General features: G+C 36.0%; 1 protein-coding gene across 1 annotated transcript in view; it reads right to left on the bottom strand.

The window, feature by feature from the left end:
* The window catches only part of LOC135212059 (PHAF1 protein CG7083-like), a 73,623-nt gene that overhangs the window by 7,229 nt on the left and 44,459 nt on the right, over positions 1-21,935 (bottom strand). Inside the window, 4 exon segments of the mRNA XM_064245399.1 lie at positions 4,821-4,967; positions 16,667-16,840; positions 18,722-18,924; positions 19,289-19,508. Coding sequence (XP_064101469.1) covers positions 4,821-4,967; positions 16,667-16,840; positions 18,722-18,924; positions 19,289-19,508 — 744 coding nt within the window.

The following is a 21,935-nucleotide window of genomic DNA, read 5'->3' as shown; positions in this document are numbered from 1 at the left end:
TGATGGATAAGGTCCAAATGCTGCAGGAGAGGAGGGGGGAGAAGTTTAGATGACCTTACTAGAGCACAGGGAGCCATCCTGATCACAGAAGACTTGAGTCTGTGTCCTCCCTCCAAGATTATAGAACTAACGAATGAGAATAGTAACCTCCAAAAAAGGAGATAGAAACTCTTGAATCTCCCGCTCCTCTGGCTCCGGCAATGGAGAATAGTAACACAAAGCAGTGGGCTGATTTAAGATCCTCATCCTTCCCTAAGGCCAATGGAGAAGCTTCCCTTAGAAGCCAGACTTTACACCCTCCACCGGCAGGACTAAGACTTCAAATGACGGAGGATCCAGTGAAAAGGGGCTCAGGGACTTGGTCAAGCGATGAATCACATAAATGGCCATGAGCTGAACCACATACACGATCATGTGACGAACCATGTGCATGCTCGTGAGATAATGAACGACATGAGAATGTCCTGGAGAAGGAGATCGACCACAACGAAAATTATCAAGGTCCCCAATTCTGAAAGGTGAATGATGCAAGCGGAACTCTTTAGGGAACAAGAAAGCCTTGGCTTCTTGGACAAAGGAGAAAAGGCTGGCCTTCCCATCACACACAGGCAAAGATGGCCTACTAGGCTGAGAAACTCTTCTGCAAACGTCAACAGCCACATAATGAGAGGCAGAAGCATCAGTCTCTGGGAGAGGAGAACTCTTAGAAGGTGCAGGATCAGTGACCCCGTGTATTAGACACCTTCGACCTCTTAATCGGATCCTTATCATTCTTGCGGCAAACTCAAACAGGTGGAGGTGATGAAGAATCAGCTTGAAAATTGAGGAGAGTGAAGGCCCTCACGAGCTGAAACATGTCCATGTACAAGCAGGGGGGGAGGCATGTCCGTGCTGGGATTGCAAAACCCACCTCACTCCCAGAAGACAAAGTAGCAAACTCCTTTAGAGAGTACAGGATACCTCTTGCAAAAAACAGAGTCCAGCCTATCAACCACTGCTTGAAGGAAAGTCTCTGATGGTTCAACAGGCATCCAAGGAGGAAGAACCCTATAGGCCTAGGGGAGGCCCAACAGCTGCCATCCTGTGCAGTTGCATACTCCCTTCCGGGAGGGAGATTACCTCCCACGAGAGAGGGGGGGGGCCACGTTATACACAAAATCATCCTGTGCAACTCCTGATATTCCCTAAGACAAACCAATGGAAGCAAAGGAAGGAGACGAGGTGTCAAAAGTAGCAAAGGGAAAATTTTTGGAAGAGGGGACTCCAAACTGTCCACTCTGGGAGGCAAGAAACCTTGTAGAAAGCAATCCACTGCGACACAGGCCAGGAATGACATTCAGGGCAAGGGTTAGTGATGGCAAAAGAAAATTAGAATGGCTCCTACTGCAAGTGGTATGGGGGTCAGTAACGGAAGACTCAAAATACCTTGAACATGGAAATCCTGGAACGTCCAGACACATGCCTTGATGAGGTCTACAGCTCTTGGTGGAATCCATGGTAAAGGACAAGAAGGTGCGAACAAAGAAGCTGGCTTGGAAAGGAAAGTGCAAAAGTGAGACTACTCTCCAAGGTAGTCAAAGAAAGACTACACGTCACAAGGTTTCAAGCCCAGTTGTTGACCAGCTTTCACCTCTTTTACGCATGAATTGCCGGGTGCTACAGATTCCTTGCTTTAGAATCTTTTATTGTTTTAGCCAGTTTCCAGTTGGCGCTAGAAGATTATTCTATTGTTAAAGCCAAAGGTGATTTCTACGTATGGACAACTGTACCTTCATATATAATTATAGCTCTGGTCATTGAAGTTGAGACAGTTACCCAAATATAATACACGCAAATAATATTATAGAGTACAGGAATAAAAATTTTAGATGTGACTTATTTACATCTGGTATTTTGCTTAACTTGTTGAAATTATATTGGTAGTGAGACATATTCAAATATATTAGTAGCGAGACATATTCATTCTGATGGAAAATTTTCATCAATTACTTTATTAATGATATTAATATAGTTAGTTTAATGATAGTTAGTTAATGATATCTTTAATCATCCATATAGGTATTTGCAAATCTAAAAAATTTATGAGCATGGGACACCATACCTTATATCCTAGAGGTTCCAATACACCACTAATATTTGTCATGATTAAATTACTTTTAATATTTGCTATTATTTTTTAGCAACCACTATAAAAATGAATTATACAATTATTCTACACCAAAGAAATGAAACGAGTATCTCGCAGATTTGAGAGGTAATTTTTATTTCATTTAATTAAGCAAAAAAACCTTAAGCCCCTTAGGGGGTAGTGCTTTCAGTGCACCTAATGCGGTGCTCTGTAGGCATTACTTAAGATTCTTTGCAGCGTACCTTAGGCCCCTAGCTGCAACCCCTTTCATTCCTTTTAACCCTCTTACGCCGAAGCCCTAAAAATCAAAACCTCTCCCGTATGCCGGGCCCGGTTTGGAGTGAGCGCGGAAGCGGAAAAAATAATTTTTTCAAAAAATCACAGTGCGCTTAGTTTTGAAGATTAAGAGTTCACTTTTGGCTCCTTTTTTTGTCATTGCCTGAAGTTTAGTATGCAACTATTAGAAATGAAAAATAATATCATTATCATATGTAAATAATGCGATATATGGTAGAAAAAAAAAAAGAAAAAAAAAAATCATATTCAAAATCACGCTGTGCAAAAAAATGGTCAAAGCTAACGAGTTACTTTTTTTTCATTGTATTGTACACAAAATTGCAATCATTTTTATATATAATACATTGTAAAACAATAAAAGCAACACCGGAAAAATATTATCACAAAATGATGTATGAATCCGTAACGCGTGGACATAAAATTTTTTTTTTTAAATTCACCGTAAATCTAAATATTGTTTTCTAGCGGCCTTTCAATTTGTTTCAAAATGAAGACAAATGATTGATTATTACGACTGTAAAAGAGTTTTAGATTAGAATTGCAGATTTCGACCATTTCGGACGAGTTAAAGTTGACCGAGTGTCAAAATGTTTATATATATATTTATTTAATACGCACATATTTCGCAATATTATGGGAAAAGCTACAACCTTCAATTATTTTTTAATTGTATTTTTTCATGAATTTGCGCACATTTTGATATATGAAACTCTATAAAACGGCTAATATGAAAGGAGCAAATATTAGGATAATGCGATGTACGCATTTCGGAGACTTGCGGCCACGAATCGGCGCGTGGAGGGAAGTAAATATATTTTTCAAAAATTCACCATAAATCACAATATTGTTTCTAGAGACTTAAAATTTGTTTCAAAATGAAGATAAATGACTGAAAAATTACTAGGCCGTAAAGAGTTTTTTAGCTTACAATTGCATTTTTCAACTATTTCGGTAGAGTCAAATTTGACCGAACGTGGTTTTTTTTTCTATTTATCGTGATTTATATGCAAATATTTTGAAAAAAGAGAAAGCTACAACCTTCCATCATTTTTAGTTGTATTCTATATGAAATTGCGCACATTTTCATATATAAAACTTTATGTAACAGCTAATCAAAATATTGTGCTAGAGACTTCCAAGTCGTTGCAAAATTAAGGTAGATGATGAATATTACTATAATATAAGAGTTTTAGCTTACAAATGCGTTTTTTCGACCATTTCTTGGTAGAGTCAAAGTTGACCGAAAGTTGAAATTTTTGCACTTAATGTTATCAAAACTGATAAAAGCTACAACCATGGGTTATTTTTAGTTGTATTGTGCATGAAATTGCGCACATTTCCATATATAAAACTTTATGCAACGGCAAATTTAAAATGGTGCAAACATTAAGGACAATCGCACGAAAAAATTTATCGAAAGAGTTTTACCGCGCGAATGTAAAGAAAAAGTTTTTCATAAATTCACCATAAATCAAAATATTGTGCTATGAGACATCCAATTTGTTGCAAAATGAAGGCAAATGATTGAATATTACTATAATATAAGAGTTAATATAAGAGTTTTTGGCTTACAATTGCGTTTCTCGACCATTTCGGTAGAGTCAAAGTTGACAGAAGGTTGAAATTTTTCCACTTATCGTTATTTATATGAAAATATTTCAAAACTGATAAAAGCTACAATTATGAGTATTTTTTGTTGTATTTTACATGAAATTGCGCACATTTTCATATATAATAATACTTCATGTAAAGGTGCAAAAATTATGTCAGTGACGAAATAATTTCCGAGATGTGTCACTGATACTTTTTAGTGCGATAAGAAAGAAATTCGCGCTTGCGCGCCTGCGTAGCGATTGTAAACAAAACAACGCCTTGATCCGTGAACTCCCAGCATCCCCCAAGGCGCGTGATTCAAAAAGTTTTGGTTGGTGTCGGCCTATAAGTATTTTCCGTGAATTTTTAAAAAAACTTTTTTGGGTCGACATATGATACGTCCATTCGGCATACGGGAGACATGTTGACTCAACGTTTAATACGTCCATTCGGCGTAAGAGGGTTAATGTGCCTCCTTTCATATTCTCTTTCTTACATCTTACTTCCCAGCCTCGCCTAACAATTGATTCATAGCGCAACTGCGAGGTTTTTCCCCGTTACACCTTTCAAACCTTTTACTGTCAATTTCCATTTCAGTGCTGAATGACCTCATAGGTCCCAGTGCTTGGCCTTTGGCCTAAATTTTATATTCAATTTAATTTAAAAAAAACCTCGGAGACATCACAAATTACCTCTAAGGAACTGAATACATGCAATTAATGAGGGACTACTTTAAATGTAGAAAAATTGTCATCATGTTTTGCAGTAATTAAACAAGCCATACTAAAAGCATAACACTCACTTCAAATATTATATCTTGATATGCATGGCAAAATGTTGAGCCAAAGGGGTTTGATGTATTTGTTGAGGATGACCTATGAAGAACCACAGGGCGTCCACGGGGTTTGATACGAGATCCAAGTGTGTCCCACAGTGTCACACTCTGCACCTGTAAAACAATATCAAAACAGATTTATTATTTGGATGCTCATATCATAACTGGGAGGTCAACTTTATTCCAGTAGAGCAATGAATTTTTACTCATTGCTCATTAGAAAAAAAATTTTTTTTTAAATTAAAATCATATAATTAATATATATGGGATAAAAAAATCTTTGCCACAGCAATTGGCAATCAAACAGAAGGAAACAGAGTAAGAGGACTTTCAAAAAACATGATCGGAACAAGAATACTACTGACTAGATGTGAAAATGACCTACTATTTTAGTACTATAATAAATGTAAAAAATTTCAAATAAAATTCCTTTTTTTGCATACAGACCAGTGCCTTCATGCAAAAGTTCAAAGAGAGCTACATATGAGGTGGGAAATCTTTGCATTTCACTAATAAAATACAAAAGGTGAGAAGGTATAAAAAGAAGGTTATTTTGATGGCATAATCAAACCCTACAAAAAGCCCTCCTCAAAGAGCTTATAGGATGGTACAGACTATGAAAGCTCAAAGGAAAGGCCTACTTATAAGATCATGCAAAAACACTGAGTTAGAGGAAGGGTTCCCTGTTTTTTGCAAAAAAAAAAAAAAAAAAAAGAAATAGTAATAATATATAATAATAATAATAATAGGCTTGAAGTACCTTGAAGATCTAAAGAAATTAGGATGATACCTTTTCTCATGGAATGAACTTTCCATTCTGTAAAACTTCAGTAACATCAAATAAATAAAGGCTAAATGTAAGACCCTGGGAAGGTGCTGAAATTGATCCTCTGACTGAACATTTTCATATATAACACAGCCTACCTTTGCACTACTCACACAACACATCCTGTACTAGCACCTGATGCAGTTCTTTAAAAATTATCTCTAACCTAGCAAATAAATGCTTTAATTTTTAATGTATAATACAGACTAGCTTTTTACACTGCACACACACATATCCTGTACTTACACCTAATACAATTCTTAAAATTGGAAAAAAATCAGCTAAATTACTCAAATTTTTCATACAAGCTGTTACAAAATTATAAGAGAGCAAATTAATGTGCTTATCAATGGCTGGCATATGGTACTGGACCATTGTGTACATTCTAAAATGATGAAAGCAAACTTAACACATCTTGCCAATATAGACTGCAATAGGCTTATCTTTACACACTGCTTCTGTTTTCGACTACATAGTATGCATTAATCTACTAATATATATTTTGTACTACAGTATATTTTCTATTACGTATACAGAATTTTAAAAAAATAATAAACCATTAATTACCAAGATTACACTGGTGCCAATATGTAAGCAAGCCTAAGCTTATGGGGACAGACCACAACCTGGCCCAGCTGGTGGTAGTACCTGGATTAGGGATCACACGCTCAGGATATGAACACCTGCTGTCTTGTAGGTTGGCATCTCTTAAAAAGAAGCTAGATCCACAATTGAAAACTATCCATCATCCCACTTGCAGTGGTGATAGAATTAAAGCAGCATTAAGTACTTTGTCTCCTCAGCCTCAACTCTGGGTACCCGGCAGATAACATTGGTTAAACATCATGACCTTAATCAGCTGGGAACTGGATGTTACAAGGAATTGGCTATTCTTTACCATATTTAACAAATTAGTTCTCTAGGTATTCTGCCATATAAATGGAGAGATAATTTAAAACTGGCATCGTCTCCTCAGGCATATAGGGGTAAAGTAGTTCCCCCGTACTCGTGGGGGATGCGTACCAGACACCCCCGCGAATAGTTGGAACCCCTATAAAAACGCTGAAAACAGCCTATTTTGATAGTTAAAACTCAAGGAAAACCCACTAAAAATTTTTATACTTGGTTTTTTTAATAGTTTTATCACAAAATGTGAGTTTTATGATGAAATTGATAAAAAAAAATGGAATTTCTGGATATTTCTCAGAAAATACCACAAATAGGCGAATTTTCCACGAATAATGCGGGGAAATGTTCTTGAGAAATCCATGAATGTGTGCGTCTGCGAATCCGGAGAACACGAATATGGGGGGTCCACTGTACTCATAATCTGGCAATTTTAAGAAGGTTCCTTGTTGTTTGTTTGAAACATTTAGTTGGGCTCTCACTTAGGTACCCTAGGGTTATGAAGCCAACATACAAGCGTCTTCAATTACCTTATTTTCTGGATCTCACAATGAAGATAGGACTTGTTCTGGTACTTACATCTCTTGTAATACTATCCTAAAATAATTCTCAGCAAGGCTGTTTGCACTCAACTTCTGCCTTCCATCACAGTAATGAAGAGGAACTTCAGCTCTGTCCAGTGAGGTTCGCAATGCTCTTCTTATCCACAGGATACAGAAGGCAAGTTTCCAAGAACTAATATTAACCAATGGCACAGGTAAGTCATTCCCAGCGCATACACAAATATATATCAGAAAACTAAGCCAAAAATGTAACTACACAAAACCAAAGTCTTCCCTAGTTCTGTTGCCTTTCAACATAAACATAAAAGACTGCAGGTAGCTGGCAATATCACAGCCTACCTTTAAGATGTTGGGACTCTTCTTCCACGTATTCAGAGTACCTCATCCTGGATTTATGGAACCTTTGAGAGATACTCATCTGGGATTATTAGCCCCTATGCCTCATGTTGATGGCCAATGTACATATTATCCAATCTGAATACCTTTCTTGATATGCACCTTGGTTCCTGAATCATTCCAGTCCCAAAATTTAAACTATGGCAGGGTTTAGATGAAATAAGAAAATTTTATATTACACAATAATAGAGATTGCACTCCTAGTTCCACAAATCTCACTGTCTCAACTAAAGTTTCCACAAATGTGAGATAGGTTATGGTTGGATATCTTAAAGGTCCAAGATTATTGTTGGGTACCTGAAGGTCCATAGGTGCATGAAATGTAAAACTACCTTTCTTTTCTGCCTCTTAAGCAAATCAGACATGGAACATTCAGGAAACAAAGAGTAAACTACTAAAGGGTTTGTAGGAAAATAATAGTTGCATCTTGGATAAAAAGAACTTTGTTTATGAGTTTATTGCCCTCTTTTCATGGACAGAGAAATATCTCTTCTCACTGACTTGTACTGCTCAAGACTGAAGAGGGCCCCTACAGTGCATGCCTTGGCCTGCATACAAAGCAACTTTTTCACCTCACTGTTTGTATGCCAAGTCCACATCTAGCAAGATGACTGCAGTCACTTTATGATTAATAGATTAGTGTGAAAAACAGTTGTAATATAAAAAAATGTTTCAAAGTCCTTTAGTTATATATTGACTGACTAGCAATTTAGGAAGAAGGATGAAAGAACACAAGCAACAGTTGAATCTTGTAAATGCAGTCAACATGCTAACAACAAGAATGATTAAAATTCAATCCCAAAGGAAGGCCACTTATGAATCCTTGTACCAGAGTGCCAAAGAGATGACTGAATATTAAAGTTATGATTTGGTAGCATATGCTACACCAAGACAACTAAGCCCAACAAGGAAACATACATATATTCAAAGTTACAGCTCTCAAAAATACCTTGTGAGACAGAATGGCATTTCCATAATGCTCCAAACATTCTCAAAGGCTTATGTACAAGAAAAAGTACATCCCATGTGTCTTCACCTTTATGATTCATGGCTTTGACCAAACACCAGTTCAAGTGTGTGTACAGTACCAGGCGAGGCCTTCAGCGCGTCACACTTAAGAGAGGTGAGCATGAGAAAAAGTCCCAAAAAAAGGTAAAACCAACTATGGATGATTCTAGGATACATTCATAAAGAGGCCTTGCCAAGTTCCTCAAAACTAATACTGTACTAGATCTTGGCTAACAGGCTTCATAAACATTGGTACATATAGATCTGCCACAGTGACTGAAGTCTGAAAGATTTCAATCACTACTTAAGTAAAGTTCAACCCACCACTGAACACACAAGACAGAACTCCTATTACCTCTATTATTTTGATTGCCAATGCCAATAATGGCATTGGCAATCAAAATAATAGAGGTACTAAGTGAATGAGTATTTTGTTTGACACAAAATGCGTACTTGGCTCAGTACCATTGGTAAAAGTTAGTTGTCAATGTCCTGTAGGGTGTCACTGAGGCATGGTAAAAAAAAAAAAAAAAAATATTGTATGTAGTAAGCAATATCAGGCCTACGCATAACTACTCTCAATGCCAGGCACTCAGGCAACATGAATACATCCTGAATTTTAAAAAGCAAAGAAATACCAATTGAACTTTTAATTATTACAAATTAACAAACTATACTCAGTAGCCAGCTATTGGAAACTATGGAACAAAACTACATAACTTCCCACTTGATATGTAAGTTGAGAGCTGAATGAGAATTGGAGTTAATGGGAAAACTAACGATAAATGGAAAAAAGTAACCCAATAGAAAAATCATCATCATAAATCTTGTTTTACATCAACCTCCCATTATGATGTTAGATGTGAAATGAGTTTTTCTCCTCTTTTGTAATGTGCTCTTCTGCCTGAACTCTCATCAGGTCCAGCTCTTCATCTATCCCCTTTTCCAAGATTTCCTAGGCCTTCCTACTTGTCTTCATTCTGCCATTTTTTAAATATTGATTTTCAAATAAAATTTTCTCCCTTTGTTCCCATAGCATGTTCAAACCATCTCATTCAAAGTAATCTCAGTCTTTTCCCAGCTTGTGAACAACATGTTTCCACCAATTAAGTGAAAGAACATGAAATCAGAAACAAAGTACATAAAAGACTAATGAAGTGAATGAATAAAATCAAGTGAAAAGGAATAAAATTGAAATAATCATGGCATAAAGGCAAACTTAACATGACATTCTTGGAAATAGCAATGATATGGATTGTCTGAATTCATACAAATTATCAAGAGTAAACATCTCTCACAGGTCTAAACAACATGCACAGTAAGGGCCTTGCAGTCTTGAACTGTGCAAGTTTGTGGAAATGGTATTTGCTCGTCCATGAAACAAAAAGACTGATTCACAGGTCACGATGATAAAACTACAAATTTGCTTTGTGATGTTTCGAAAATTTAAGAAAACACTAAAGTTTGGTATTGAGCTTCTGACAAAAAAAAAAAAAAACATTTTTCTTTGTACTGCCAGTGGTTAATTGGTACTGAAACATTTTCAAAGCAAAATTTTTTTCATTAGCTAAATATCTGTGAATTAATGGGTACAGAATAATTATTACTAGGTATAAATTTCTGATTAGTACATATATATCATCATCGATCACTGTGGTACATCAATTAACCAGATATCATAAGTATAAATATAGCTATATACATGAAAAAAGCTACAAAAATAAAATATACGCACATTAAAATAAGCAGCAATGCGTCCAGCATACAGGTATCATTCCATTGTTGCAGGTATCAATCAGCATGCAGACAATATGCAACAAGAATTTCAATAAGCATGCTTGATTAGTTGATGTATTGTTCCTAAATGAAGAAGGAGGTTAGAAACACATTCTTGCAACTAACAGCTACCTAAAATATCCACTTATGGGTAAGCCAAATTTATACAATTTTAGTATTTATATATATAAACATAAAAAAAAAACTTTCAGCTGGAAATCTTACTTACATTTTATTAAGGGGAAATAAACACTTGGCAGATTACTAACAGGACCTTTGAAACTTTTTCTCAAAAGTTGTGAACTTGCAATCACCATTCAGCACACATGCCTAACTATCTGTTACTGCATAAACAATTCTTAAAAATTCAATTGAATTGTGAATTGCCTTTAACACGCTGACAGTTTAAACAATCTCCTCTACATCTTGTTTACACATAAATGTTATCATTTGATACAGCAAATGAAAGCCAAAAAAACAATTGTGTAGGGTGATAGTCTATCTACCAAACATTTCTACTTGACAAGTAAAAATACAAACTACAAATAATGAAACCAACAAGATAAAAGTGTGCAGAGTGGAATTATTTATTGCGCAGAATGTGCAAATAAATGAAATTTTTAATACGCAACTTAAGTGAAGTTTCCAGGTGAGGAAGTGATGGAGGAAGAATTCACTGTTTAAAATTAGAGCAATGGCATGATGAAGTATCTTTCACTATCAACAATGTGCCAAATTTTAAAAATTAGAGCCTATCAATAATAATGTCAGTTTTGACAACTTCATGTATATTACAGTATATATATAAGGATGACGACAGATGAAGGGGTGTACACATTTCCTTTGCAGTGCAGTGAAGTCCGTGTGTGAAGGAGTATCAAGTGTAGCTATGGGTACCTCATTATTTAAAATATCACTTGGAATTTTATGAAGTAATGTTACTACCTACCATTAAGACAGAAGGATGTAAAATGGTATGGAATATATAGGTAGACAACATTATTTGCTCTTGAACACAGGAAGCATAAATCAACTAAGATATATTGTTAGCAAAAATTCTGCTTTACCTTCACAATTGATAATGGTATGGAATAAACACTCGTTTTCGAATGAAACAAAGCACAGAGGTATGCAAATCATAATTATATACCATAGAGTGTCAATCACTGGAGTGGCAATCTCCCTACCGACCGTGTGACCTTGGGCGGCCATGTTCAAAGGTCTTGGTCCAGCTCATAGTATTACTATACTTTATTACTATTATTATTGTTGTTGCTCGTGTTATTATTTTTATTATTATTATTATTATTGGACCCAATTTCACAGAGAAAAATTACCTTACAAAAGCAGGTTGGCCTAAGCACTCCAGCCATATTGGTCAAGGCCTAAGCATCTACTACTGCCAATCTAAGCAATGTAGCATAAATGGTTCCTGTAAATTAAAGGACTTACTTTGCATACAGTCACTAAACACTTAACTAAACAGACACTTACACTCACTAAACACACACTTAATATACACTCTCACTCGCTAAACTCACACTTAATATACACTCGCTACACCCTCACCCTCAATAATACTAAACACTTACTAGGCACCTACTATATAATAAACACTCACTGCACCCCTAAACCACTAAACATTTACTAAACAATCACTTAATCCTAAACATTTACACTTACTCCTAAACATTTCTTAAACTAGACAATACTAAGCATTCACTAAACTATACTAAACATTCACTAAATACTAACTATACACTAGACAACATTCACTAAGCACTCATTAAACACTAAACAGTGTATGAACATCCACTAATCACTCATTAAACACACTAAACACAAATACTAAAAATTCACCAACCACTAACATTCACCATACACACATTAACATTCACTAAATCCTAAAGTTCTTTATCTTCAGCTTTTCCCATCTTTATATGGGGTTGCTGTTTGTTATTAGTCTTCACCATCTTCTGTGATCATGCACCATTACCTCAATCACGTTCCTCTCCCGCATGTCCCTATTAACTGTCTCTCCATCTCATTTTTGTTCTACCTCTCCTCCTTGTTCCGGGCACTTCCATGTTCATGGTTCTTTTACATACAGAATTCTCCTCTCCTCTCCTTTCATATTATGCCTAAACCATTGCAATCGTCTCTGTTGCAGCTTCTTTGATACTTCTGTAACTTTCACCATCCTTCTTATGAAGTAATTCCCTATCCTGTCTCTCCTTGTCATTCTGCACATCCAATGTAACATTTTCATTTCTGCCACTTCCATCCTTCTCTCTTGTACTTTCTTCATGGTCCATTTTTCACAACTTATACATCAATGCATTTTCCCTTCAGCTTTACATTAAATCTTTTGTCACATAGCACACCTGATGTTTTCCTGCAATTGCACCAAGCTGATTGTATTCTGTGGTTCACTCCACAATCAGTGACACACAACCCAACATACTTAAAAGATGTAGCCCTTTTTACTTCTTCCTGCTTTAAGTTGATGCTTCCCCCTTGGTCTTCTCCATTCATCCACATATACAGATTTTGCTCTGCTTATCTTTAAGCCTCTGTCCTCTGATGTACTTTTCCACAACTCCAATTTCCTGTCTGCTTCTTCCGTACTGGTAGTTACCAACACTATGTCACACTCCAAGGCATCTGATCTTTCATTCCAGCCACTATCACACCCATTACCATATCAAAAATACAGGGACTCATGGCAGAGCCTTGGAAATCAACTTTCACCTCAAACTTCTCTGTTGTTCCCACTGAGCTTCTTATCTGTGTTGTTGCTTCTCTATACATATAATTTACAATCCTCACATATTTTTCTGAGGCACCTTTTTCCCTCATGCACCACCAAATTTCTTGCCTAGGCACTCGATCATATGCTTTTTCAAGATCTATAAATACTAGAAGTAGTTCCTTTCCTTTTCTCTATATTTTCCATGACTTGTCACAATACAAAGAAGGCATCTATTGTTCCTTTTCCTGGCAGGAACCCAAACTGTTCGCCACTTATAGATGTTTCATCCCTTAGTCTTGCCTATTATTCTTTCATAAATTTTCAAGATACGAGGCATCAGTTTTATGCCCCAATAGTTGGCACAATTTTGGATATCCCCTTTATCTTTGTAAATGGGGACTAGCAGGCTGTTTCTCCAGGCATCAGGTATCTTCTGCTGATAGATCTTATTGAACAAGTCCCACAAGATGCTAGTTCCTTCCTCTCCTAAGCACCTCCATACCTCAACTACTATTCCATCTGGTCCCACTGCTTCACCCTTCTTCATTTTACTTGGGCCTGCCTCACTTCTCTCCGACTAATCCTGGGAACTTCTCTTTCATTTGCTATTCCCTGGGATTTTCTTCATTTAGGAGATTTTCAAAATACTCTCCATCTACTTTTCATTCCCCCTTCTTATGTTAGAACTTTACATTTCTATCTTTAATTTGCTTAAATGTGTGTGAGATCTTATGTTGATTGTCTCTAACTTTGGCTAACTTGTGGAGGCTTCTTTGGCCCTCCGGTGTGTCGACATTCTCAAACAGATAATTGAAAGCAGCACCCTTTGCTCTGGCAACTTGTTTTGAAACTTTATTTGCTTCTTTAGATGTTTGCTTGTTTTCTTCTGTTCTGTGGTTATCATAGTGCTTTTAGGTATCTTTCTTTTTCTTGATCTTGTCTTGTGTGACTTCATTCCACCACCAGCTTTCTTTATCTTTTGGTGGACCTTTGCCTGATGTTTTGCCTAAAATTTCCTCCCCACGTCTTAGGACCACTTTGCTATTAAAACTCCCACCAATCATTTACATCATCTTCCGACTTTATTTCTCTCAGAACTTTCTCCTTAAACCTAGATGTCAACTCCACAATTTCTGCCTTTTCTAGCTCCCACCATTTGATCTTAGGGTTATTGTTCCTCTGTCCCTTTTTGGATTGAAAAGTCTATAACCACCAGCTTATATGTTGGCTAACATTCTCTCCATGTATCACTTTACAATCCTTTACCTCATTAAGGTGTTGTTTCCTACAGAGCTGAAAATCAATTTGACTCTCTCTTCCACCACTTCTATATGCTACATAAACTTTCTTCAGGAAGAATGTATTAATTACTGTCATATCAAATGCCACTGCAAAATCTATAATAATGCTTTCACCTTCTTTGTTCCTCTCCCCCATTCCTAGTCTTCCATGGATTCTTAAAATCACTCTTCTGTCTGTACCTATATGTCCATTTAAGTCTCCACTCAATACAACTCTCTCTTCTTCTGGGATTCACTACGCCCTAAACACTCACTAAAAATTCACTAAATACTTACACACTATAAATTCACTAAACACTAACATTCACTAAACACTAACATTCACTAAACACAAACGTTCACTGAATACTTACACACTAAACATTCACTGAATACTTACACATTAAACAATCACTTAACCCTAAACACTCACAAAACTTATACACTAAACATTCATTAAACTATAAACATTCACTGGATACTTACACACTAAATGCTAACATTCACAATACATTCACTAAACACTCACTGAATAATTACACACTAAACATTCCCAGAATATTCACTAAAACCCTAAAGACTAACTAAACATTCACTTAATACTACTTACACAATAAACTTTCACAAACATACACAATAAACTTTCACAAACATTCACAAAACATTAACTAAACCCTAAACTAAACATTCGCTAAACACTTACTCATTAAACATTAACGACAAAAGTATTCACTACCTCACTAAGCCCAGTTAAATTTGCGGGTTTCCAGACCTTTAAAGACGGCCAGAAGCTTTGTAGTGCCGCCCTGGTGGAAGACCACTGAACTACGTAGTAGTGGTATAGAGATCGCAACTCTAGGTATATACCCTCTATGGTATATACAGAAAAAGCACTCATATATATGCTTATACATTATTTTACTTATACCACAGTAAAACCATGAAGAAAGGTGTTAGAGTAAGTTTAATCTTGAGAGCTTTGGGGCTATACAATCCAAAATACATAAGAGGAAGATATTAAAACTAAAAATTAGTTAATGAAACTTGCTTGCCCAGAATGCTTCACAGGAGGAGGTAAAACGTGAAAATTTTCCTAGTAGGAAAAACAATAAATGGAATGGAAACAGTAAAGCCATAATGAAACTATCATAAATAAATGCAGTTTTACATTCACAATTTAAAATGACAGTGAATCAACACTCTTGGTCAGATGATGAAACTAAACCCAGAGGGATTCAAAACCAAGGCATACAGGTAAAGCACTTATACATATGCTTACACATATTTTTTCTTGCCACAGTGAAAGCGTGAAGAAAGGTGTAAGAGTAACTTTAATTTTGAGAGCTTTAGGACTCTGCATTCCAAATTACATAGAGGAAGAAGTTAATCCTATAAAAATTAGTTTTACAAAACTTATTTGCCCAGAATGGTTCATATTAGGAGATATAAAAAAAGTGAAAGAAATTTTCCATGTTTGCAGGAAAAACAAGGAATGGAATGACAATGGTGAAACTATCATAAATAAAAAAAACCCACTAGTAATTTCAAGAATATGATTTCACTGTTCATTTAAACAATACAATTAGAAAGACAATATTCAGTAAGAAAAGCAAGGATGATGATTTAAAAAAAAAAGGGGGGGAGGGGGGGGCAGAGGCTTATATAATTGTGTGGGAGAGGGCCGAGACCTCCTTTCTGTGAGGGACAAATCTCGATTTGTGTAATAAGGAACACAAAAAACAGTAAACATACAAGACAGAAGTAATAAATTAGTTGTACACTATGTGGGGGCCCTTAAAATCAGTATATAATGTACTTGGACAAGATCTAGGACTGAGAGATGCACAAACACATCTGTGGATTGAATATAAATCACAAGGTCACTAACATGATGATAGCTGCAGGTTTCATAATGCTAAGAACAGTACTGTGTAAAATAGTGTGTATGAAAATCTGTAAAGAACAAAAAACATGCAAAAATTGGGCTTTTTCTCTTATTGCAATTGATTCTATTGGTAATTCATCCTTCTCTGAATGAAGTTTGGATTAAAGTCGAAGGCGATAGCATTACAAATATGACACACAATAAATATGGAAACTAGGTGGAAGAAGGGAGGCAGTGGTTATGGTGTGATGCTTATACAGTAAGTGAGGTTAAACAAGAGACTATGATGTAGTGTAATGGTTTCTTGGTATCTCTCCTGAAAGCTTTTAGATTTAAACATAAGTGTGAGGTGTTTAGATAAGACTATGTATACTTCATGCAACAGCATTCTAATAAGAAAACAGAATATTAAGGTTCTCACTGTTATAGTAGATGGTAGATCTATAAGCTGCGTTGTGTCTTCTGGTTGACGAGGGACAGTCAAAGGTAATTCAAACTCACATCTGTGGTACATATTAAAATTGTAATGCCCTGGGAAATTTGTATGAAGCACGAACTTCTTGGCACGCTGAGTTTTGGCATCAAAGAGGATATCCTGAAATGTGATGGATTACTTTTAGATTTAGTTTAAAATGAACTACGTAGCTCAAGTTATGATGTATGCTTACCTGCATTAGTTCTGAACCTTCCCACATAAAAAAACATCAAGACCTGAACTACCTAGTGTATTAGCTCTAGAATTACTATGGGTATCAGAGTAATAATTTTAAAGCTAGTATGAAACTGTAAAATGAACTAATTTAATTAATTCATGTCTTGATGTTAACTGGGAAGATCTAAAGCCAACGTGGTTGAGCATACACTTAAGAGTATTATATCAGGAATATATTTATCATTATTAGCAAAAGATATACTATCTCCTGCAGTTCCTCATTGGAGGAGTCGGTAATGTGCTCAACTACAGATATCTTAGGGTCCGGGTTCAATTCTGTGCTCTGCCAACAAGGAATCACAGGAATTTATTCCTGGTGATAGAAATTCATTTCTCGGTGTGGTTCGGATCCCACAATAAGCTGTAGGTCCCGTTGCTAAGTAACCAATTGGTTCCTAGTCATGTAAAAATATCTAATCCTTCGCTCCAGTAGGCTTATATATTAGGCCAATTTATGGAGTTAGAATTTTTAATTATGTTAAATATATATAATGTGCACATGCTAGTTCTCACATAGTGATCCTGACTACAGGCAGTTGCCGATTATCGGCAGACCAGGTTAATAGCGATCCGGGATGGCGCTTGTCTAGCCCCATAAAATCTGCAATTTATGGCGCCATAAGGTGCTGATAATAGAGTTATGGCACCATAATACAACTAACAGAGGCGCCATTAACCGAAACTTGGCGCCATAAGTGCCATAATCCCCGAGTTTCGGTTAATGGCGGCTTATGCTTATCAACACCCCGCTGATAACCAAGACTTCATCAATCCATCACGAATGGACCCAGCAACAGGGGCAGGGTTCAACAGAATGTTTCCATGTCAGGTAATTCAGTTTGACAGAAGAAGAGGCATGTTTAAATGGATATTATCCCTCCTGCTCCCATTTATTATAGGCAAATATTCAGTCTTTGGATCAATTCTTTTCTGGAGTATGTAATAATTTTTTTTCCATCCTGGCCCTCTGAAGAACTCATCTCCATTTTCCAGTCCTTCAAAATGTTACTCAACCAGCCTGGAACTTGAAGACTGATTTCCAAATTAATTTCATTTCTAGACCATAGGCTTTCTTGGGATGGGATGGCACTATACTATCATCCTCTCAACTTGTCTGTGATTCAGGTAACTTAAAAAAAAAAAAAAAAAAAAAAACACCACACCACCACCACCACAGTGTGATCTCCCTCTTTATCCAACACTTATTCTAATACAACAGGTTAGTGAAATGAAATTTTCAAGAAACTTATCTCTGAAGACTTTACAATGGAAAACTCATTCCACATACAATATTTCAGCTCATAAATGCATATTAAATCTATCAAATTCAGATATATCTTACAAATTAGGACAAATATGTGGAATCTACTGGTCACATTTACCATATCTATATTACTACAACGGCTAACATTCAATACTCTCTCTATCTCTCAATGTTTAGGCTAAGTTCTCCAAAAAAAAAAAAAAACCTGAAAATGGCTTTGTAAATGAAATAGACACACATTCCTTCCCAGCAGGGGTCAAACCTAGGTTAGGATGAAAAGCAGCTTCAGTTTACCACCCACACAATTACAATGAATATCAATACATTTCAGATAATAAATGCAAGTTTTATCTGTCCAATTCAGATATAATTTATTTGGAATAGAACCACCTTTTCTCAGTTTTGTTTAGGTTAATAACTACCCATCAATTTGCTGATATTTTACCTTACAATAAAAAGTTTCATTTAATAACAAAATAGAATCTACACGATAAGCTTACCAATCCAAGGGTAAAATAATTGAAGAAAAAGTCAGATCGCGTGGTAGCTTTTCTTGCATGTGCGTTGTGGATTTTCATTTTATCTTCTGACTTGTAGAATATCCGAGAAGGGGCTCCTAATGCAACTGCTACTTCCTGACATGATGCTCCAAAATAAATAGTCTGAGTAAAAGTTTGTCTTGATTCATGATGCCGAGATCTCCCTATACAGAAAAAAGACCAAAAGGTGAGGTTAAACTACAATTAAAATCTTTCTTTTCTTAGAATTCTGCAAAAAAAATGGAAATTATTTCAAATGAACTAATCTGAGCAAGAAAAACTCCTTTAATCATGATCAGAACACTTTATAATGACCACGTATTAAAGAATAAAAAAAATTCCAAATTCACCCCAAGACAGAAGGCCTTTTCATAAAATAACTAAAACTTATTGAAAAAAAAAAAAAATTCAATAAAGTCAATGAACAGACTCATCTTGCAAAACCTACACCTATTGAATGACATACTTCAAAGTAGAGTGCATTATGTTTGCAACAGAAAAGACTTTGTTTGTCAAAATCATACTTACCATCATCAGTAAACAGATTCAGTCTTAAGCCTTTTGTTCTGCCCATATCTCTAAGTACCAACAAAGACTCCAAATGCACAAGACTGTGAATACATGATGAAGGAAGAGGTGGTGCTCTGGTGTCATTAGGGTTGCTACCATTATATATAAGCATCTTTGACACTATTGGCGACGCTCCACTGGGGAACTGCAGGGAGCCTAACCCTTTGTTTAGGCACGGCTGATAAGCAAAAATAAAATTGTTATAATAGCACTACGCAAATATGTTTTGTTACTGTACTATGTTACAGTTGGGTAGTTCAATTAAAGACTAAAAGAAAAATGCCCATACATATTCACATAAATAGACAACTAACATTTTTAGCTCTAGCTGATTGTTATCATGATGTATTTAAGAGCTCCAGATGTCCACTCTATATTAGCTGCTTTGTGAACTATGTTTTCAAATTCTTTGGTTTGAAAAACTTAATAATGTTACTAAATATTACTATCTTATTTGCTTGAGTATGATGGGAAAAATTACAAAATCCCCATTATAGTACTGGAATATCAAAATAGCCCCGTAGGGGGTCATGCCATGAGTACATTTCATGTGGTGCACTGTATGCATTCTTTGCAGAGTCCCTTTGGCCCCTAGCTTCAACCACTTGCAATACATTCAGTATATATATACCTGTTAATGTTTTTCTTCCACCTTACTATCTGTCATCTCCAAACTTGGTTGTTTCATAGTGCAACCATGAGGTTTTCCTCCAGTTACACCTTTAAAACCTTTTTACTCTCTATTTCCCTATCAGCACTGAATGACCTCATAGGTACCAGCATTTGGCCTTTGGCCTTGATTTTATATTCCATTCCTAATACCTGTATACAAATAGTAAGTGGCCATGGCTGATTTGGTATCTACAATAAAAGCTAGTAATAGATTCATCACTTTCAGATAATTGGTGTCAAGTGTACATTCTGTTGATTCCTTTAAACAACAAACAAACAAAATAGCAACCACAGGTTACTTTGGGGGTTTCCAGTATCTTAAACCTGAATGAATGATGCTAGATACAATTAGCTGTAGTCACTGGGTACATAGTATATAAAACCCAATTTCTGACACCCTTGCTCGAAAGCCTTGCTTACACTACTGATTATGGGGGACTATCAGAGGCCATATAATAGCAATTTAATAACATCTCTGACTTGCTCAACAGAGACTAATGTAGTGCATTCACTGTCAACACAGAAATAACCTTCAAGGCACTACAGTAAACCAGTGTTATCTCAGAACTTGAAAACTAAAACTTGGGAATAATAGAAGGACTTAGATAAAATATAGTAATTAAGAGGTTTGGTTATAAATCTTTAGTGCTGACTCCTGGGATTCTTATATACTAAGTTGACCTTTTTCCTCCTCAGTTACTGGATGTTCTTACTTCAGAAATAAAAAAACTTTTCCAGATGTCTTCTCACTGGGCCTACTAGTTGCTAAGGGACAAATTACACAAAAGGATGGTGCAAGAGGTATTACTTCTACTCAATCCTCTAAGTTTACACTTTCTCTGGTACCTTCTATATGAAACCAGGCCCATCACCCCCGTATTGCAAGTGAATACTTTGGTTAGTGGATCCTATTTGCTCTGTTCAGTGAAAACCACTGTTTTTACTGACCAAGCACATGACTATACATCATCTTCCAACCACCTTCTACATGCCAAAACTCAGACAGGACCTCGCTTGAAACACTTCTGTCTCCTAGACCTAGAGTCCTCCGCTTTTAGGGATATTCGTTTTAGCTCTCCCTCCTATTTAAACATTCAGGCATCTATGATTAAAAGGTTGCTGCTATTACTAAAAAATAAATTTTCTCACAAGCCTATTAATTGTAAGGAACTTTGCCCCTTCTTGCATCCCTGCACTCAATTGATCCCAGAGAGAGGGCAAAATGGATTGAGTGTCAATGCAGAGTGGAGGAAAGGATCTGGCCAGATAGTGGACATGTTCTTTTCAGGTTTAAACTGATGAAAATGGGACAAGTTATGTAATTTATTATTTATATTTCTGTGTGAATGTATATTTTTTTTATAATAAAAACACTAAATTACTGTCCACTTGCTTTAAATACAATTAAATGGTTTTAGTCATGTGGTCAACAATCAGTGGCAACCTTGGTTACCTGGCTAACTGATTTAATAGCCATGGAATTTGTAAGTGAGCTTCCATAATTTTGCCATGGGTTAGAAGAGGTGCCATACTATCCATTGTTGGGAAATCAGTGGTGAACATGTATCATAATCTTAGCCCCTAATATCCTTCTGCAGAGAGTCTGAAGGGATGGTTGTAAGGCACTCAAAATACTGCAGTGTCTTTTTGAAAGAAAGATAACTATGCAAGTCAGCCATTTAATTCCCACAATAAATAATTTCTAAGGTAGTTTTCCTATATTAAAAAGCTAACCCTATAATATTTCATGAGTACAGCTTTGTACTTCAAACGTTTCTTCCTGAATGTTTACAGGAAACATTAAGCAACAATACTTATGATGGTTTAACCTTTCATCACATCTAAATTTCAAAATTGTCCTTATAAACATTTAAAACACAAAGAAAATAAATGGATTCCAAAGACCTGCAATTCCCTAAACCTTACCGACACA

The sequence above is a fragment of the Macrobrachium nipponense genome, chromosome 40 (assembly GCF_015104395.2).
Source record: "Macrobrachium nipponense isolate FS-2020 chromosome 40, ASM1510439v2, whole genome shotgun sequence".
Classification (NCBI taxonomy): Eukaryota; Metazoa; Arthropoda; class Malacostraca; order Decapoda; family Palaemonidae; genus Macrobrachium; species Macrobrachium nipponense.
The sequence above is the reverse complement of the archived record's forward strand: the minus strand, read 5'-3'. Positions and strand labels throughout refer to the sequence as shown.